The sequence below is a fragment of the Pipistrellus hanaki genome (assembly GCF_964339955.1).
Source record: "Pipistrellus hanaki genome assembly, chromosome: 1".
In the NCBI taxonomy this organism is placed as follows: domain Eukaryota; kingdom Metazoa; phylum Chordata; class Mammalia; order Chiroptera; family Vespertilionidae; genus Pipistrellus; species Pipistrellus hanaki.
In genome coordinates this window covers 196,471,524-196,489,764 of record NC_140503.1, presented here as the reverse complement: position 1 = coordinate 196,489,764, position 18,241 = coordinate 196,471,524, and the positions used below count along the sequence as shown (strand labels likewise).

The window sequence follows — 18,241 nt, the reverse complement described above, 5'->3', positions numbered from 1 at the left end:
GATGCCATGGAATTCAGGGAAGCTGTGGGATAATCCAGGGACATAGCAAATCCTGACCCACTGATCACTCAGAGATGAAGCAACAACCCCTCATCTGCACTAGGTAACAGACACCGGACAGGGTGTGTGACTTGCCTCGAGTCACACAAGGTAGTGGCAGGGCTAAGGTTTGGACACAGCGTGCTGGGCTTTCTGGCTAGAGTGCATCCTCTTCCCCCTCAGAGGCGGCATTTGTGGGTAGTAAAGGGGGTCATGGCGTCTCCATGCTGTCCTCCAAAAAAAAAAAAAAAACCGCAGCCAAAACCGGTTTGGCTCAGTGGATAGAGCGTCAGCCTGTGGACTGAAGGATCCCGGGTTAGATTCCGGTCAAGGGTGTGTACTTTGGTTGCAGGCACATCCCCAGTAGGGGGTGTGCAAGAGGCAGCTGATCAACGATTCTCTCTCATCGATGTTTCTAACTCTCTATCCCTCTTCCTTCTTCTCTGTAAAAAAAAAAAAAAAAAAAAGGGAAAAAGGCAGGGAGGAGCAAAGCAAGGGATACCGCAGGCTAGTGGTTCTCACTTCCTATCCCCCTTTTAATTGTGTTAAAAGCACATAATATAAAAATGTACCATCTTACACAAACTATTACACAAATAATTTACACTTATTTTTAAGTGTACAGTTCACTCGTGTTAAGTATCTCCACATTGTTGTACAAGAGAAGTTTTTCATCTGGCAACACTGAAAGGCTATACGGTACTCACTCAATACTAGCCCCTCCCCCCAACACCACCTCCTCTGACCTAAGGAACCACCTTTCTGCTCTGTCTAGATGATTTTGATAACTTCGGATATTTCAACTGAGTGGAATCTACAGTGTATTTGTCCTTTTCCCCAACACTTTCTTATCTGTGTCTTACACTGTTAACACCCTCCCATTAGTAACATCTCCAGTTACAGCCGAATCTTGGGCAGGGATACACGCGGAGCTGGGAAAAGCCCTCTAGAAATTCTGGTGCTATTCCTCCATCCCAAGAATGTGCCCTCCTTGCTGAGAATCACCACTGGGGACGGAAAGAGAGGCCCCCAAAATCACAGGCGGCAAAGTGGAATCAGGCACAAGATTTATTGAGCACCCAGTACTATTTGTGCAGAGTACCGGGCCAAACACTGAAGGAAACACAGTGGAGGTTTAGCAGCTACCGTCACTGGCCTCATGAATATTACGTTTTAAGCGAATGGAGGAGGCACTTGCTAAGCATACACAAACCTGTGTAACTAACCACACAGATGCACTAACTGTGCACTCATCACTACATGTTTACATGAGAGATCACAGCAGTAACTAGGGCGTGGAAGCCACTGAGACACATGGTTTAACAAGATCAAAGACACATTCAAGTTGTAACTTGCCACTCTGCCGATGAGTGGGAGCTACCAGAAGACACTAGAAAATACCAGCAACTGGTGAGTCTATTGACTCTACTGGTTATTGTACTTCAAATTCCAATTGACAATCCACTTGGCATGAAATAAAGGCAGTTGACACAACAAAATACTAGCACAGATTTATGTGGTGTTTTTTTTGTGTGTGTTTTTTTTGTTGTTGTTGTTGTGGTTTTTTTTTTTTTTTTTTTTTTTTTTGTGTGTGTGTGTGTTTAATTTAAGAGCCCTAGCTGTTTTGCTCAGTGGTTAGAGAACCGCCCAGCTGACTGAAGGGTCTCAGGCTCGATTCCAGTCATGGGCATGTACCTCTGTTGCAGGCCAGGTCCTCGGCCCTCAGGTGCATGTGGGAGGCAACCCATTAATTTGTTAAACATCGATGTATATCTCTCTCTGTCTCTCCCCTCCCATTCTCTCTAAAAAGTCAATGGGAAAAATATCCTCAGGTGAGGATTAACAAAAAATAAATAAATTTAACAGTAAAATCAGTCTGTTGATACTACCATTCCCAAAGGTCAGGCACAGGTTCTGAAAGTTAATAGTTTTTTCCCTCTTCTTCTTCTTCTCCTTCTTCTTCTTCTTCTTCTTCTTCTTCTTCTTCTTCTTCTTCTTCTTCTTCTTCTTCTTCTTCTTTTTTAAAAAGCTTTTACTATGTGAAAGACCTTCCAAGAAATTTAGTGAAGAGAGTTATTTTATTGGCCTATATCTGGGAACTCTTGTTTATATCTTTATGTGAGTCAAAACTTACTTTATAGGAATGTGTTTAGTGCATGGGACATGGGTACTCTCACCAAAATTTTTTTTATCTGTAATTAGAATTTAATCAGACATCTTGTATTTTTAGTTGCTAAACATAGCAACCTATTTTTAGGTTACTGCACCGCAGTACATTCCAGAGGTTCCCAAGAATGGGGGCCTCACTTATTTTCAATTATATGCTAATGCTGTCAGCGGGGAAGGCTTCTTCTAGTAGAAAAATTGTAGGTTTTGTCGGATTTACTCAAATATTACAGACATTTGCAATTTCTTTCTCCTTTTATCATTACCATGTTAGCAGTTGAATCTTTACTTTGAAATCTTTGAGATGACTGGTCATGAATATTACCATTATATTGCAGTTTGAGGAAAAGAAAAAAAAATCAACATCTGACTTGAAAAGTCTCCTATAATAAATAATTATGTCCTCAAACGTCTTGTCCCTTAGTATGTGACCATCCTCTCACCCCCCAAAAACACAAATGGTGACACTTCTATCTTCTTAAATTAGACAACGTCCCTACCCCCATTCATTATCCCTTCTTGCCATTCTTCTCCTTTTCTCTCTTCCACAGTGATTTTTTTTTTCAGTAATCGAAACCATTGGCCCTTATGTGCTATGAAGTAACATGTCAGGCCCCATGAAAAGAAGAAAAAGGAAAAAAGGAAAAAAAGCTCACTTCTTAAATGTGTGGAACCATGGAAGCTATAGCTTGCTTTGTGTTTTGTTTTGTTTTACCTACGCTAGCATGTAAACTTGTTTTAGTTTAAAATGCCTGTGTTAATTTATTTAAGAAGACAGGACAATGTTGCCCCCAACCCCCAAAAGATAGAAGTACTAGTAGGCTGGATTGAGACAGTCTATTCTAGAAAGGCATTTCTGGTTATCTAAATGTAGAGCTCACATCTTTATCTTTTGAGATTTGTAAATTGGAGGCGAGAGATTTCAACACTGATGTTGCAAAGACGTCATGATCACATGAAACTCCAACAGAAATGGAAAACTATAACACTGCTGAATTCCAGCCTCCACATACTTTTTTTTAAAACACACCAAAGAATATACTTATATGTAAAGAATACATATGTTCAGTTTACACATGGACGTAAAATCAATACAGTTATTAGCCGATGAGTAGATTGCACTTAACGGCATAGACAGCTTCGACGTTCAAAAGCTCTTTTGTTAACTGAGTCCAAGGATGCCAGTTTCTATTCTGGGCCCGACTACACGTGTTTCCACGATGGGCCAGTTTCACCAACCGACCGTATAACTCCCCTTTGTAACCTGGAGGTCTTTCTGGAACAGAGGAAGTGCCAGATGAGTAAGAAACATTAATTCGAGGCAAAGGAGCCACGGGGCTTTATGTCGCCGTATGAAAGTGGAGCGAAGCAATATTCAGCGTTAACGTGGGGAAAAATGCCTTCTGGCACTTACTCTTCCCTGTCGTAGGGTGCCGTTTGATCCAGCGGCTTGGCCTGGCGTCCTCTGTCCGTTTGGGAAATAGGAATTCCAAACTCCATCTTGGGGACAGTGTCCTGTGCTGCTCTGATGACGGCACATGCTCACGTCGCTGCGGGCCCTGGACGGACCTCCAGAAGGTAAAGCCAAGCTGCTCTCTTCCTACAGAAAACAGCCAGGGGAGGGCTGCTCCCTCTTCCCCTCGGTGGTCACCATGAGGGGGTGACTAGAGAACGCACATGAGGGATGGACTCCCCAGGGCAAAGCGGCCGCCCCGACTCCACATCAGCAGAAGCAGAGTCCAGAAGTGTGTCACCAGGAGGGAGAGCCCACCTTCCATGGCCTAGAACCTTCTAAAGCTCAGGAGGGCCCCTGCCCCTGCACCTCCTCTCCCCCAGGTGGAACCTGTGCTGGGCAGTCACGTTGGCAGCAGGAACCCTGCTGGACTCAGTGCCCCGCCTGCCGAGGTTTCCTGCGGAGGATGTTAGGGAAAATGCCTCGAACTCAGGAAAACAAGCCAGGGCCCCATCCCCAACCAGGAGGGAGGAGGAAGAGCAGCCACGGCGAGTTCCCCCTGGAAGGGAGCCTCTCTTCTCCCCCTTTTCGTCCCTGCTTTCTCCTCCTCTCCCTCCCCCAGCACCCCTGCTGCCTCCGCCCTCAGGGGGCATTGCCCCCCATGTGGCTGTAGGAGTACCTGGACAGAGATGCCCCCATGGTCATGCCCTCCTCCTCCCCCGGCTCTCCCCGCGGCCCCGGGGGCCCGGGGGGCGGGCAGCAGGGGAAGGTGGCCAGGAAGCCCAGGCGGAAGCGCTTGTTCATGAAGCAGTAGATGATGGGGTTGACGCAGGAGGACGTGTAGCTCAGCAGGAGGATGAAGGAGATGGGCGTCCCGGAGAGCTGGCGCTCGGCCGAGGCCGGGTCGAAGGCGCGCCAGGCGTTGGCGCTGAAGATGGGCATCCAGCACAGGAAGAAGAGCGCCACGATGACCATGAGCATGCGGATCACCCGCTTCTTGGCCAGCAGGTTGGTGGCGGAGCTGCTGCTGCGGATGCGGCTGGCCCCGCGGCCACTGGCGATGGACAGGCGCTGCAGCTCCAGCTGCCGGCGGGGCTGCGGCCGCTGCAGGTAGCAGCCGTCGCTGTCCTCGTACCTCCCGCCGCCGCTGCTGCCCGTGCTCGCCTTCCTCTCTGCGTGGGCAAGGGCACCGCTTATTTTTTTTTTAATTGAAGTTTTATTTATTTTTTATTGATTATGGTATCACATAATTGCCCTCATCCCCCCATTCCCATCCCAAACTCCTCCCCACATATGCCCCCACCCCCCTGTTGTCCATGGCCACTGATTATCCCCATATGCATGCACACAAGTCCTTTGGACACCGCTTATTGCTCAGGACGGGCCATGCCGCCCAGCGGCCCAGCACCCGCTCCAAGTAGGGGGCCCGTCAAACATGAACGGAAGGATGGGGCAGGCCACATGGGACAGCATTGACCTTACTACCGTTTCCTACCGATGAGAAGCTACTTAAAGCTAATAAAACAACGTGTGCAGTATGTGACATGCGTAATATACAAAATAAAACAGCATTTTATATATCTGAATTATAAGGCTTAAAAATCACCGGGCCTTGCCGAAACTGGTTTGGCTCAGTAGATAGAGCGTCGGTCTGAGGACTGAAAGGTCCCAGGTTTGATTCCGGTCAAGGGCATGTACCTTGGTTGGGGGCACATCCCCAGTAGGGGGTGTGCAAGAGGCAGCTGGTCGATGATTCTCTCTCATTGATGTTTCTAACTCTCTGTCCCTCTCTCTGGCATGGCTCAGTGGTTGAGCATCGACCTAGGAACCAGTAGGTTGGATTCCTGGTCAGGGCACATGCCTGGGTTGTGGGCTCAGTCCCCGGTGGGGAGTGTGCAGGAGGCAGCCATCAGTGATTTCTCCTCATTGATGTTTCTATCTCTTTCCCCCTCTCCCTTCCTCTCTGAAGTCAATAAAAATATATTTTAAAAAATGATGGAAGAATGAATATTCACACTCTTGTCCTTCTTCCCCTGCCTTCTTGGTGGAAAGGTTGCTGCTCACTTGCTAAGCCTCCAGACCACGTTTACATGAGGAATCTGGACGGTGTGCAGCAAGCAACAAACACCAAAGAGGCTGGAGAGACCAAGTTATACGCGTGGGAAAGATGGAGGCGAAGAGGTGGCGTGAGCGAGGCGAAGAGTTATGACAGCAAAGGTGTCGGGTGAATTCCAGTGGGCAGTGGGCTGTAATGGATGGGGACGGGGGAGGCTTGGTGGCGACTGCAATGGGACAGTGAGGGGAGGGGACAGGCTGGGGGGCTAGCATTACAATGAACGTCAGCAGCTGAAGGGGGTCTGTGAATACAACATTACAGAAAGTCTGGGCATGCAGGCCCTCGGCTTCCCATCGGGGTCTGTGTGTATTAATTAGCTCATGTTATTCCACTCGGCCACCTTGGGAAAGGAGTGATTTCTCAGTTGCTCAGATGAGGAGCCAGAGGTGCTTGCTCTCGAGACTGTGCCTCATGCCACAGTCTGACGGCACTTTTTTTTTTATATATATATATATAATATATTTTATTGATTTTTTTACAGAGAAGAAGAGAGGGATAGAGAGTTAGAAACATCGATGAGAGAGAAACATCTATTAGCTGCCTCTTGTACACCCCTCACTGGGGATGTGCCCACAACCAAGGTACATGCCCTTGACCGGAATCGAACCCGGGACCCTTCAGTCCACTGGCCGATGCTCTATCCACTGAGCCAAACCGGTTTTGGCCAGTCTGACAGCACTTGTGAAAATCCCCATCAGACCACGGGGGTGTCTAGTTACGTTACAGAAACCACGCTGTGTGATCTTTTGGCATAAACAGACAGCTAAGAGACAGTTACCTCGAGCAGACTTCTTCTGGCTAGCATCAAATTTTATTCCTTGGTAGAGTTCCAAAGAGATTAATCCATACGCTACCATCATCACGATTCCAGGAATCAGAAAGAGGATGAGCAACAGGAACGTGTGCCTAATGAAATAAAAAGAAAACCAATAACCGGCAGTCCAGTATTCCCAGCGCAGATGGGACGCAATCAATAAGGTTCATCTCCCTTCAAACTGGTCGGAGCAAACACGGTCGTTACCAGCATTTCCTATCCTTGGAAATTCCATGTCTGGAGGGTCAGGCATCTGAAGTTATTTGCTTCTTTTCTTTTTTTTCTGATCAAGTCTCTTAGGAAGGATTTGTTAAATTGGAAATGTTTTGTGCCTGAGACAAGTCTACATATAAAATGAGAGCTTAAGAAAAAAGAATATGTGAATTTTATTTTACAATAATAAAGCTATCACCAAAGGAAAAAAAAAATGAAAACAAAACCACCAACAACAAATAAAACAAACCCCAAGAGCTTACATTCATTGAGGACTTATTAAACGTGCTACACACTAGGGTAAGCATTTTCTATAGCTATTATTACATTTAACTCCCATCATAATCTTTAAGGTAGGGAGTTATTGTAAAGCCTCATTTATAGTCAGGAAACTGAGACTTAAGTAACTTGTCCTGAGTCACACAGCCAGTGGGAAAGGTGGGATTCGAACCCAAGAAACATGATTCTAGAACCTGTGCTCTTAGGCCTAGCACTATGCCATCTGCTGCCTCTGTGGCTAGTAAGTAACCACCAGCACAGGTAGGAATGGTGGCAAGCCTGCTTTGCTTTGCAAAATATGGCTTTCTGGCTGGCTGTGGCGCTCTGGCATGGGGTGTGCCCACCCAGGTGCCTGGTGGGCAGAGCTGTGCTTTCTCCAAACACGTCTGCTTCCTGAATGTCATGGCCTCCTCTTTTATGAGCCTGGCCCCTCAGTCACTGCAGCCTGGCATGTGGAAGGTTACGTAATGAGGCCATAAAATTGTCAGAGGCTCTGGGTGGCCGGGCCATTTCTCATTTCAACTGGACATGTTTTGATAAGATGTCTTTTCATGTCCCTCTCATTTGCAACACAATGCTTGTGTGTGTGTGTGTGTGTGTGTGTGTGTGTGTATTACTGAGTTGAAATGGGGAAAAAAAAAAAAAAAAAGGAAGGCAAAGGAAGCAGATTATCTCAGTTCTGAGCATTTTTAAATGTCTAGCTCCCTGCTTGTAAAGCATGCTTTGAATTTGTAAACACAATACACTGCATTTTGAGTAGCCTTTTGAAAGATATTTAATGACATCTTTATACACACTTATGCGCTCTTATTGGAATCTTACAGCCGCCCGATGAGGTAGATAAAATAATCTGTATCATGAAACCCTGGGAGAGATAAAGAACTTCTGTCTCAGAGAGCTTATGTAAACTTGCCCAGCATCACCCCACGAAGGAACAGGCTTGGAATCTTGCCTTTTTATTTTCAGCCAAGTGCTCTGCGCAAGTATCATCTCTGCAGCTCTGAGAAAACCACACGGGGCCCAAGACTCATCCTCACTCCATCTTCAATTCTTAGAGAATCATAGCCGCCCCGCCTTCAAGCCTGAACCCCCACCAGACGATCCGGGAACACACTGCCCAGTGGACAAGCACCGAGGCTCCGTCTCAGCTCGGCTCAGGACTGAACAATTTACTTAACCTCTCTGTGTCTCAGTTTCCTCATCTGTGAAATGGGGGCAATAACAGTACTTAGGTTTTGAGAGGGTTGATGGAATGAACATGCACATGGCATTTAAACCGAGCACCGAGTGTCTGCTATCACTATTGTCCTAGAAAGAGGTCAGGATGATTCTTCTCCAAAGGTTTGCAGGAAACTGACCCATCCGGGCACTCTGGACAATACATCCAGGTTTTTATAAGAACGTCCATCATTGCACCAAACAAACGGGCACCTGGGGACCTTACCAGAACTGCTGCATCACGTCGCTTGGCAGCAGGAAGCGGCACATGTTCGCCGTCTGGTTGTTGTTTTTGGTAAAAGGCACCAAGTTGCTATAAACCGGGTACGGAGTCATGATGGTGAAGGAGAGGCACCAGGTGGCGGCGATCACCTTCAGAGCGTGGGATTTCGTCTGCCAAACCCTGGACTGCAGGGGTTTGCAGATCGCACGGTACCTCTCCAGAGAGATGGCGACCAGGTTGAAAGTGGATACACTCACAGACGTGCCTGGGGAGGGATGAAGCGGTCGGTTTGGTTGGCTCTGAAATCCTAAGCTTATTTGCACATTTGCTTACGCATATCTGCTCTGCAAGGGTTTGCTATCAAAGGAAATTGCTCCGAGGGTAAAGCAATCTTGTGTGTATGTATGTATGTGTGTGTGTGTATCTCTCTCTCTCTCTCTCTCTCTCTCTCTCTCTCTCTCTCTCTCTCTCTCTCTCTCTCTCTCTCTCGGGTCTAGTAATAATTAATGTCGTTTTTAAACATTCGTTTAAAATCTTGCTTGGTGTTGACTTGTATTGACATAACCTTCAAACACGTGGTATCTACAGAACGTGTGAAGTGCAATTAACAAGTTTTGCTTGAAAAAGTTTGTGTTTGGTTTGGTTTTTGTTGCAAAACTAGGGCTAAGAAGATGGTGGATGAAGAGCATATTCGGCACTGCATGCTTTACGAGTTCCAATTAGGAAGAAAAGCAAGTGAGGCTGCAAAAAACGTCTGTAGTGCTCTTGGTCAAGATACAGTTAGCGCCAGAAAATGCCAGCATTGGTTTGAGAAATTTTGCGAGGGAAATTTTTCGTTAGATGACAAGAGTGGTCGAGGCAGTGTGTCCAATTTTGATCAAGAAGCTCTTCAAGCTCTTTTGGTGCAAAATCCTCAAATTACCCAACAAGAGCTTGCGACAACTTTAAATTGTTCACAAAAAACAATTTCCAATCAATGGCGTGCACTTGGCAAAGTCCAAAAGTTTGGAAAATGGGTTCCTCATGAGTTGACGGACAACAACCGTAATCAAAGAGTCACAATTTGCAGTTCGCTCCTCTCTCGTCAAAACCGTTTGCCGTTTTTAGAGCAAATTGTTACCGGAGATGAATAATGGGTGCTGTATGTTAATTTGAAAGGCGGCCTCAATGGTTGGACAAAAATGAGGCTCTGCAGCCCACGCCAAAACCTGACTTGCATGCGAAAAAAGTGATGTTGTGTGTTTGGTGGAATTTTAAAGGAATTCTTCATTATGAACTTTTACCATCTAACCAAACCATTACAAGTGCAGTGTATAGTGCCCAATTGGAAAGGTTAGCCCAAGCTTTAAGAGAAAAAGAACCCACGCTGATTAATCGGAAGGGCATAATTCTTCACCACGATAACGCACGACCGCATACTGCAAGAATCACTGCTGAAAAACTGCGCCAGTTGGAATGGGAAGTTCTCCCTCAACCTGCATATTCTCCTGATATTGCCCCTTCCGATTACCATTTGTTTCGTTCTTTGCAAAACTTTCTTCTTGGAAAAAAATTTAATAATGAAGAATGCCTCAAAAATGCATTGACCGAATTTTTTGCATCAAAATCACAAGAATTTTACAACAGAGGGATTAAAATGCTTCCTGAGCGTTGGGCACAAGTAGTAGAAAACAACGGCAACTATATTGTTGATTAAATTTTGTTGTATTGTTTAAATAAATTCGATTTAAAAAAAAAAGGTATTAGAAAACGACATTAATTATTACTAGACCTAATATATATATATATATATATATATATATATATATATATATATATTTTAATGGTTTATTCCCAGCTTTGTTCCAAATAGGATTGAAGGAAGCAAGTAAAGAAATGTATTTGCAAATACATCTTTCTGCCAATGCTCAGATAAGTACATCGGACCTTGATTACAATCTCACTTTTTCTCAGGATGACTGTCCTCACTAATTAATAATTAAGTCCTATGCCATAGAGGAGACTTGGGAGTAACCCACAGAAAAGCTCTCATTTTGAGCATGATCTGCCTAGTTAAGTTGACCTTATCACCCAGATTCTCAAGGACTGTGACCCCAAAAAGGTCACTGAGCTAAGGGCATTAAAACTTTCTCAAAATTTCTAATACAGACTAGTTATAAGAGTGAAACATTTTAAATTTCAAATGTAGCTTGTTGGAAAAAAAAACAAAAACCCACCCATAATAAAAAAGGTGAAGAGGAAAAATTCCATCTTGTAACTACAGGTTTGTCTGCATGGAAGTCTAGCATCTTCCTTCTCATTTTTCTTGCTTTTCTGCATTTTGTAGAATAAGTATGTAACATCACTGAGCAAGACATCAAAACGTCTCATTTAAGATGATGTACGGAAGTAGAGTCAAAGAAGCTTAATTTCCCTTAACTTTGGTGTTTTGTGTGTGTCTGCTTATTCTAGTGTTGTTTCCCCCTAGAGTTCCCTTAATTCTTCATCTGTGGATTCTGTCAAACCTTCTGATTATATCTCACAGTGATATATTACACCTAAGACTTCATCTGAATTTGGGAGCAAAAGTTCTTAGCCTGGGGACATAAATTATTCATCTGAGGCACTATGTATAAAAATGTTCTTTTTCTAGGGAGAATATGCATCATATTTCTTAGAGACTTAAAGAAAACTGCAGTCCCTAAACCATGAAATAAAAACTCATGTCCTGAAACTGGCCTTTCTATGCTTCCCTGGACCTAAGGAGGCAATGGCATTTGGAGTGAGAGGCAAGGCCAAACTCCTGGGCATGATGGGGCCACAGCGACTGTAGACCCTTCCTCAGGCAAGCTCCCCCCTTTTGACTACAGAGTAGGAGCTGGATGCCTGTTGGCTGCCAGCAATAGTGTTGAAGAGAACTCAAAATGAAGATTTGAAGTGATGGAAATCAGAAGTCCAACAAAACCATCACACTATTGCAAGCACTTGCAGCATTATCTTGCTTCTCACTTTAGTTATGTCTAAACACATTATTGATTGAGGCGAAAGTCACATAACATAAAATTAACCCTTTTATGGCATTTTTAGATTTCCTTTCTTGTATTCTGGCTGAAGATTCTTAAATAACATTATCATAAGCTTAAAGGGCCATGGAATGCTGGTTATCATTGTTGCTTCATCGTTTAACAAGGATACTTTTCCTTTGCACCTGTTTTTATTTTCGAGGACTTGGGCACCCACTGACACTTTCCTGGGCATTGTCTGTGACACGAAGTCCAGGAATTCCTCATCCTCTCCGGAGTGCTGGGTCCCCCTTCCTCAATGGGGAGAAACCAAGGTTTTTAAAGCTTCCCCATCATTGAAGACTGTCCATTTCCCACCTCTCCTCTTCCTCCAAACTAGTGCTCAGAACAGGCCAGGGACGCGGCAGTTGTGCAGACAAGGGAACTGAGAGACAGATCTCTGTGTAGCTCCAGGAGAGCCACAGCAGCCCACAGTGTGCTCATTCACCGCCCGGGTCCCTGCTGACCTGGGTTCAAATCCCAGCTCTGCGGCATACCGCCTGTGTGCCCTTGGGCCCATCATTAACCTCTCCGTGCCTCTGCTCCCCCCTCTGGGAGACTGAAAATTAACTGTGCTTAGGGTGTTTGGTTTGTAAAATGAGATAATGAGAGTAAAAGCACTTAGCATAACACCAGGTGCATAAAAAAAAAACATTAGCTCTTGTGATTTCTATTCTCCTCCTCCCCATCAACATCTCGATTGGCACAGGCATGGAGCCACATATCTCGGGGTGGACTTCTGAACCCCACAGCCCGCCAGGAGCGAATTCAGCTCCTCCTCCAGGGGTGGAGGCTGTTCTCTCTGGGGGGACGGTCTGGGAAGTGAGTCCTGAGCAGGGCACCGGGCGCTCTGATGCCCGGGCTTTCAAAAGCCCCAGTTCTCTGGCAAAGTCAGAGCAGCAACGGGAAGGCCCCCCAAGCCCCCTCCTCGCCACCCCAAACCGTGACTGGGGCTGGAGAGAGCTCGGGCTCCAATCAACAGCTTCCAGAACGTGAGCGAGCAGCTTGCACCCCCTTTTCTAACAGAAACAAGCGAAACGAACCTCTTCCGTGGCTTCTTATCCACTCATTCCACTCTGAGAAAACGACCTCTGAAATGCATGCCTGGGAGGGACTTCTGGGGAGTTGTTGTGAGCCCCAAGCCACCCTAACGCCGGCACCTGTGACCTCGCCCACAGCCCCCAGCCCCGCACAGCCAGCTGTTTGGTCTTTCACACTCAGCAGGGCTCCTCCGCGGAGGCTGTCCAGGGTTTGGGGTTTGGGAAGGTCTGGGGGCCCCCTGAGGGGTCTTGGCCAAGCGCCAGAGACAGCCCTGCCTGCAGCCACTCACCCATGAAGTAGGCGGTGGTCTTGCAGACGGCGCTGCCGAAGATGAAGTCCTTGAGCAGGTTGGGGATGAGGTTGAACGGCATGCAGAAGAGGCAGAGCATGAGGTCGCTGACGGCCAGCGACAGCAGGAAGATGTTGGTGACGGTCCTCATCCGCTTGTTGCGGATCAGCACGGTGATGACCAGGGTGTTCCCCAGCACGCTGAGCAGGAAGATCAGGGAGTACAGGAGGATCTGCACGGCCGGCTGCCACTCTGCGGAGGGGCGCGGGCACCAGCCCAGCCGGAGGGAGAGGTGGAGGGAGGGGACGAGGGCAGCATGTTAAAACCTCAGCACGTGAAGCCAACGCTTATTTCCCCCTGATCCCCCCCATACACACACACACACACACACACACACACACACACACAGGGGTGTGATCAATCACCCAGCCATCCCCATGCTGACAATATTCTGCAGAGACAACCTGGGGAGCGGCGTGGGGGAAGGAGGGAGGGGAGGCCAGCAGAGGGATTCTGCTGCTTCTGAAAGGTTGGTTTGTGCAGGGATCACCGGGGGAACCACTTTTTTCTTAAGGACAAAGCTCCCCAGGGAGAAGGGACGGCTTTCTTTCTGAGCCGCTGAGCGTTAATCACTTCTCTGCCCCGGATTCGCCACGAGAAAAGGGGACAGCTGGCGCTTGACAGCACCTTTTCTGCCAGGCTTGTAAGTTGGAGCGTCTACACTCGCTCGCTCGCTCGCACTGCCTTCCTGCTCCCCTCCAGCGCCTCCTCCAACTGCTTTTCTGCTTTTGTTCCCCCAAGTCCCGCCGTTAATCCCCTCTCTCCTGACGGAGGGCAACAGAGAGTGTCTGACTCCCTCCTGCCTTCTGATCTCTCCGCCAAACTTCTGCCCAGACGGGCTTTCGGGGTTCTGCCCTCCCTGCCAGCCTCGCCTCGTGCTGGTCTCCCCCTCTCCTCGGGAGTTTTCTGAATCAGAAGGGTGGCCTCGGCCGCCGCCTACCTTTGGGCGGATGGGGCCGGTCCAGGCAGAAGAGCGTGTCGTTCTCGATGGCCAGTTCGCAGGGCGGAGTGATGTTGCTCCCATTCACGAGGAGGCTGTCCACCGCCTCCATCCTCGCCCGCTGCTCTCCACCGGTGCTGGTGCTGGCGAGCCGGTGCACTGCTCCCCGCCACTCACTCCTCTGCGGCCCCCAGCGTCTCCCAGAGGCCGCCTGCCGTGGAGGGGCCGGGAGGGAGGGTCCCCCAGGTGCGGGCTTTTCCAGCCATTCCTCCAGGAGACTCGGGCTCACTCTGCTCGGGCCCGCTGGGCAAGCATGGGCACTGCTGTCTTGGAAAAGGCAGCCAATGCAAGCCAAGTCCGCTCCACCTTCCAGGCCCAGCCCTGGGGCCCTGAGCGGAGTCTGGCCTGGAGTTAATCCTTCCCCAAATGCAGCTGCTTTTACACACACATGCACGCACACGTGGACACACACACACACACACACACACACACACACACAGAGACACACGCTCCCCCAGTCCCTCTGGTCTCTGCATAGGAACCTGTCACCATCCCAGACCTGGGCAGAATGAGGCCCAAACTGGCCGTGTGAGACAGCAACAATTAACAGGGTAACAGATATGATAATGCAGACCATGGGGACTAAAGGCCACGGAGGGGCTGTGCTTCTGCCTCCTTATAGAAAAGCAATTAGTGCCTTTTTAGCTTTGGAACCATGCCCAGCAATGTGTGTGCCTATAACTGCCGGCTGGTTGTTATGTTGTTACCAGCCACGGTGTTATTTCTGTGGTCCCTGCCCTTGTTAACCGAAAGAAGGGGGTAGTTTTGAATAGGGGTTCCTAGAACCGAATTACAAAGAAAAAAAAATGCAAGATTTCTCATTCTTTTATTCACGGATGTGCTGGTTCATTCATTCAGCACATATTCATTGAGAGTCACCATTCTCCGGGCACTTTTCTAGGCCGGTAAGCAAACAGTGAACAGGATTATTTTAGGTAGGGAAGCAAAGCAGGAAGACGCGATGGGGAGGAATGGGCTGAGGGTGCTGATTTAGAGGGAGTGGTCAGGAAGGATCCCGGAGGAGAGACCCAGGATGGGAGACCTGGTGGCGAGGAGCAGGGAGCTGGTGGAAACACGGAGGGAGCATCTGCGAGGCAGGAGAAGCAGGAAGTGCAAAGGCCCTGAGGTGGGAATGAGCTTGGCTTGTTTGAAGAAGGCATGGAAGCAGGAGTGGATGAGGGTCACACAGGGGGAGGGGAGATGAGAGAGGGGGGTGGACGGGAGGTCTGGATTTTCTAGGAAGTTCTGTGGTTTTGAAAGCCCCTTGAAGCCCCTCACACACAGGGCTCCTCAGTTTAGCCCTCTGGGAAAGCAGGCAATAGCAGGACACTTAAAAAAAAAAAAAAATATATATATATATATATATATATATATATATATATATATATATATATATATTATTGATTTTTTTTACAGAGAGGAAGGGAGAAGGATAGAGAGCTAGAAACACCGATGAGAGAGAAACATCGACCAGCTGCCTCCTGCACACCCCCCTCCCCCACTGGGGATGTGCCCGCAACCAAGGTACATGCCCTTGACTGGTATCAAACCTAGGACCTTTCAGTCTGCTGAGCCAAACCGGTTTTGGCACTACCCCTGTTTTTGACATCTTCTTGGTTGGGCTGGAACTTGGTCCCCTTATATACTGACAATCTCTCAGTCCACAGAGCTGCGCGATCTTGCTGAATCCCTGCTGGACACAGATGAGCTCAATGAGACATCTTTGTCATCAAGGCTCAGATGTGGGGCTGGGAAGACAGTGGCACCTCTTTTCTTTGAAACCACGACTATCTCATGTTTCAGGCACTTTGTCGTGGACACCAGGAGTGGAAGGAACATTGGAGAAGCAAGCAATAGCTATTAAGAGGCTTTGGTGTTAGACCTGTGATCAAATCCTTGTCTCACTGGGTACCTGCTGGGCACTAGGCAAATTTCTTTTCTTTTTTTAATTTATTTTTTAATTGATTTCAAAATGTAAGAGAGAGGGAGAGATAGAAACATTAATGATGAGAGAGAATCACTGATCGGCTGCCTCCTGTACACTGCACACTGCACAATGGTGATCGAACCCCCAACCCGGACATGTACTGTGACCAGGAATTGAACCATGACCTTCTGGTTCATAGGTCAATGCTCAGCCACTGAGCCATGCTGGCTGGGTAGGCAGGTTTCTTAGCCTCTCTAAGATTCATTTCCTTCTTCTGTCAAATGGGGAAGAAAATGACTTCATAGATGTTTGTTATGGAGATTGACTGTTGCCTCGAGGCACTACCTGACACAACGGTGTTCAGTAAAGCACAGGTAGTATTTTAGCCATCTAATAATCACTATTATTTTTTTTATGCACAAGGACACTGAGACTCAGCGTGGCCCTGAGGTTTGCTGGAGAGAACCAGCAATGGATGCCCCCAAGTGGGAGTGGACCGGGCAGCCCATCCCCACACCACTTCCTGTAGCATGAAGGTTCTTCATTATCCTAGTGCCCTGCAGCCAGGATTCCTGTCTCTGCGCCTCCTCCCAGCCACCTGCCCCTCACCCTGCTGGCTGACTCTCCCCAGGGTGCGGATGGAGACGACCGGCCCTCTCTGAGGGGACAGAGTGCAGAACATTCAGGTACAGATAAATACCATCCCCCTGCCAGTCCCAGGGGCTGGCGGCCCCGAGTGCTGCCCCTGGGCAGAGGGTGCCTCCCTCGGAGGGTCATCCAGCCTGCTGCCCCCATAGCTGGGGGGAGCCGGCTGCTGCGTCCAAGGCAGAGGTGCAGAGAGCGCTGCTGGACCCACCCTGGCCTGAAGCCGAGCCCGATTTGGGACCAGCTTCTTCCTCCCCTTCTCTCCTCCCCTCATCCCTTCCTTTCTCTCTCCCTCCCTTTCCTCTCTCCACATTCCCATTCCATTCTATGGGCGAGTGGGCCGGCCTGGGGGTTAGGAGGGCAGGTGCTAGAGGTTTTGTAAACTCACAAGGAGTGAATGTGCACATCTGAGTGCTCTCTGCACCGCCAGGTGAGTGGTGGTTAAAGAAGGTGGGTTCTGCACTCTTACCCTGCCTCCTGGGGATCAGGCAGGGAGAGGGGGGGTGGAGCTTCCTGTGATCACAGGGCCAGGAAGCTCCTTGCAAGGCTGATGAGGGTGGGCACAGGTGTCAGACTGCAGGAACCCAAGTCTGGTCTTCACCTCCAGCTGTGGGACAGGAACAAATCACTTCCCCTTTCTGCCTCAGCGCGCTCAGCTGCGGAATGTGCATAACCATTCAATGCCACTGCTAAACAAAGTCACACTTTGGCTCAGTGGATAGAGCATTGACCTACGACCAAAGGGTCCTGGGTTCCATTCCAGTCAAGGGCAAGTACCATCTCTTTCAGGCTTCTTCCCAGTCGGGGCTCATGCATGAGGCAACCTATAGACGGGTTTCTCTCACATCAATATTTCTCTGTCTTTCCCTCTCTCTTCCACTCTCTCTAAAAATCAATGGAGAAATATCCTCAAGGGAGGATTAAAAAAAACAAAAAGCTACACGGGGAGAGAGCACTTACTAGTAGAACAACACTTGGAACATAGCCCTGGACACTCACCTACTATTAGTGCATTATGATTAATTCTAGGGATGCTCTATAATACCTATAATAATAAAAGCGTAATATGCCAATTGGGCCGGACAACAACCTCCTGGATGAAGCCAGGGCTGCCGGGGAAGCCCGGGTCCCAGGTGCCAGACAGAAGCCAGTGCCAGCAGCCAGGGGAAAGGAAGGCCTACTCTTGCATGAATTTCATTCATCGGGCCTCTGGTACATGCATAAAGAACAAAACATTAGGAGGGCCCATACTTGCTTGCTTGTTACATCCTTTGATAACTCTGCTGCATTGGGGTTTTTCCTGGCCCACTCTGGATTTTTCACTCTGAGTTTCTGAGCCAGGGTTACCATAGATTTAAACTAAAAAAGAGAGAATTCCAAGGAGAGTTGTGAAGGCTTTCAAGAGACGAGGTGACGCATTCCCCAGGGGGGTAGCCCTCATCTCATTCCCCAGCACACACTTACTAGATGCCTTCTAAGTGCCAGGCACGGTGCCAGGTGTGGAGGGGAAGCCTTGAGCAAAGTAGATGGAAATTCTCAGTCCACCCCGGGAGACAGGCAACGAATAGACTGGGTGAAATGAAAGGGCCCCTCTTGCCTCGAATCCTATCCTCTGATTGGGCACCGTTCCTGGCAAATTGATAATAAGTTACTAAAGGGGGTTGAAATGGTGCAAGTGCTGCCTCTCACTCCCAGACACACAGTGCTGGGCCCAGTG

General features: G+C 48.2%; 1 protein-coding gene across 1 annotated transcript; it reads right to left on the bottom strand.

Moving 5' to 3' along the window:
- Positions 1 to 2,078: 2,078 nt before the first annotated feature.
- Positions 2,079 to 14,165, bottom strand: CCKAR (cholecystokinin A receptor). Its single transcript, XM_084899018.1, has 5 exons — positions 13,893 to 14,165; positions 12,893 to 13,144; positions 8,525 to 8,786; positions 6,553 to 6,680; positions 2,079 to 4,830 (listed from the first exon to the last, which is right to left on the bottom strand). The coding sequence occupies exons 1-5, from the start codon at positions 14,002 to 14,004 to the stop codon at positions 4,301 to 4,303; spliced, it is 1,284 nt and encodes a 427-aa protein (XP_084755144.1). The 5' UTR covers positions 14,005 to 14,165; the 3' UTR covers positions 2,079 to 4,300.
- Positions 14,166 to 18,241: the final 4,076 nt, after the last annotated feature.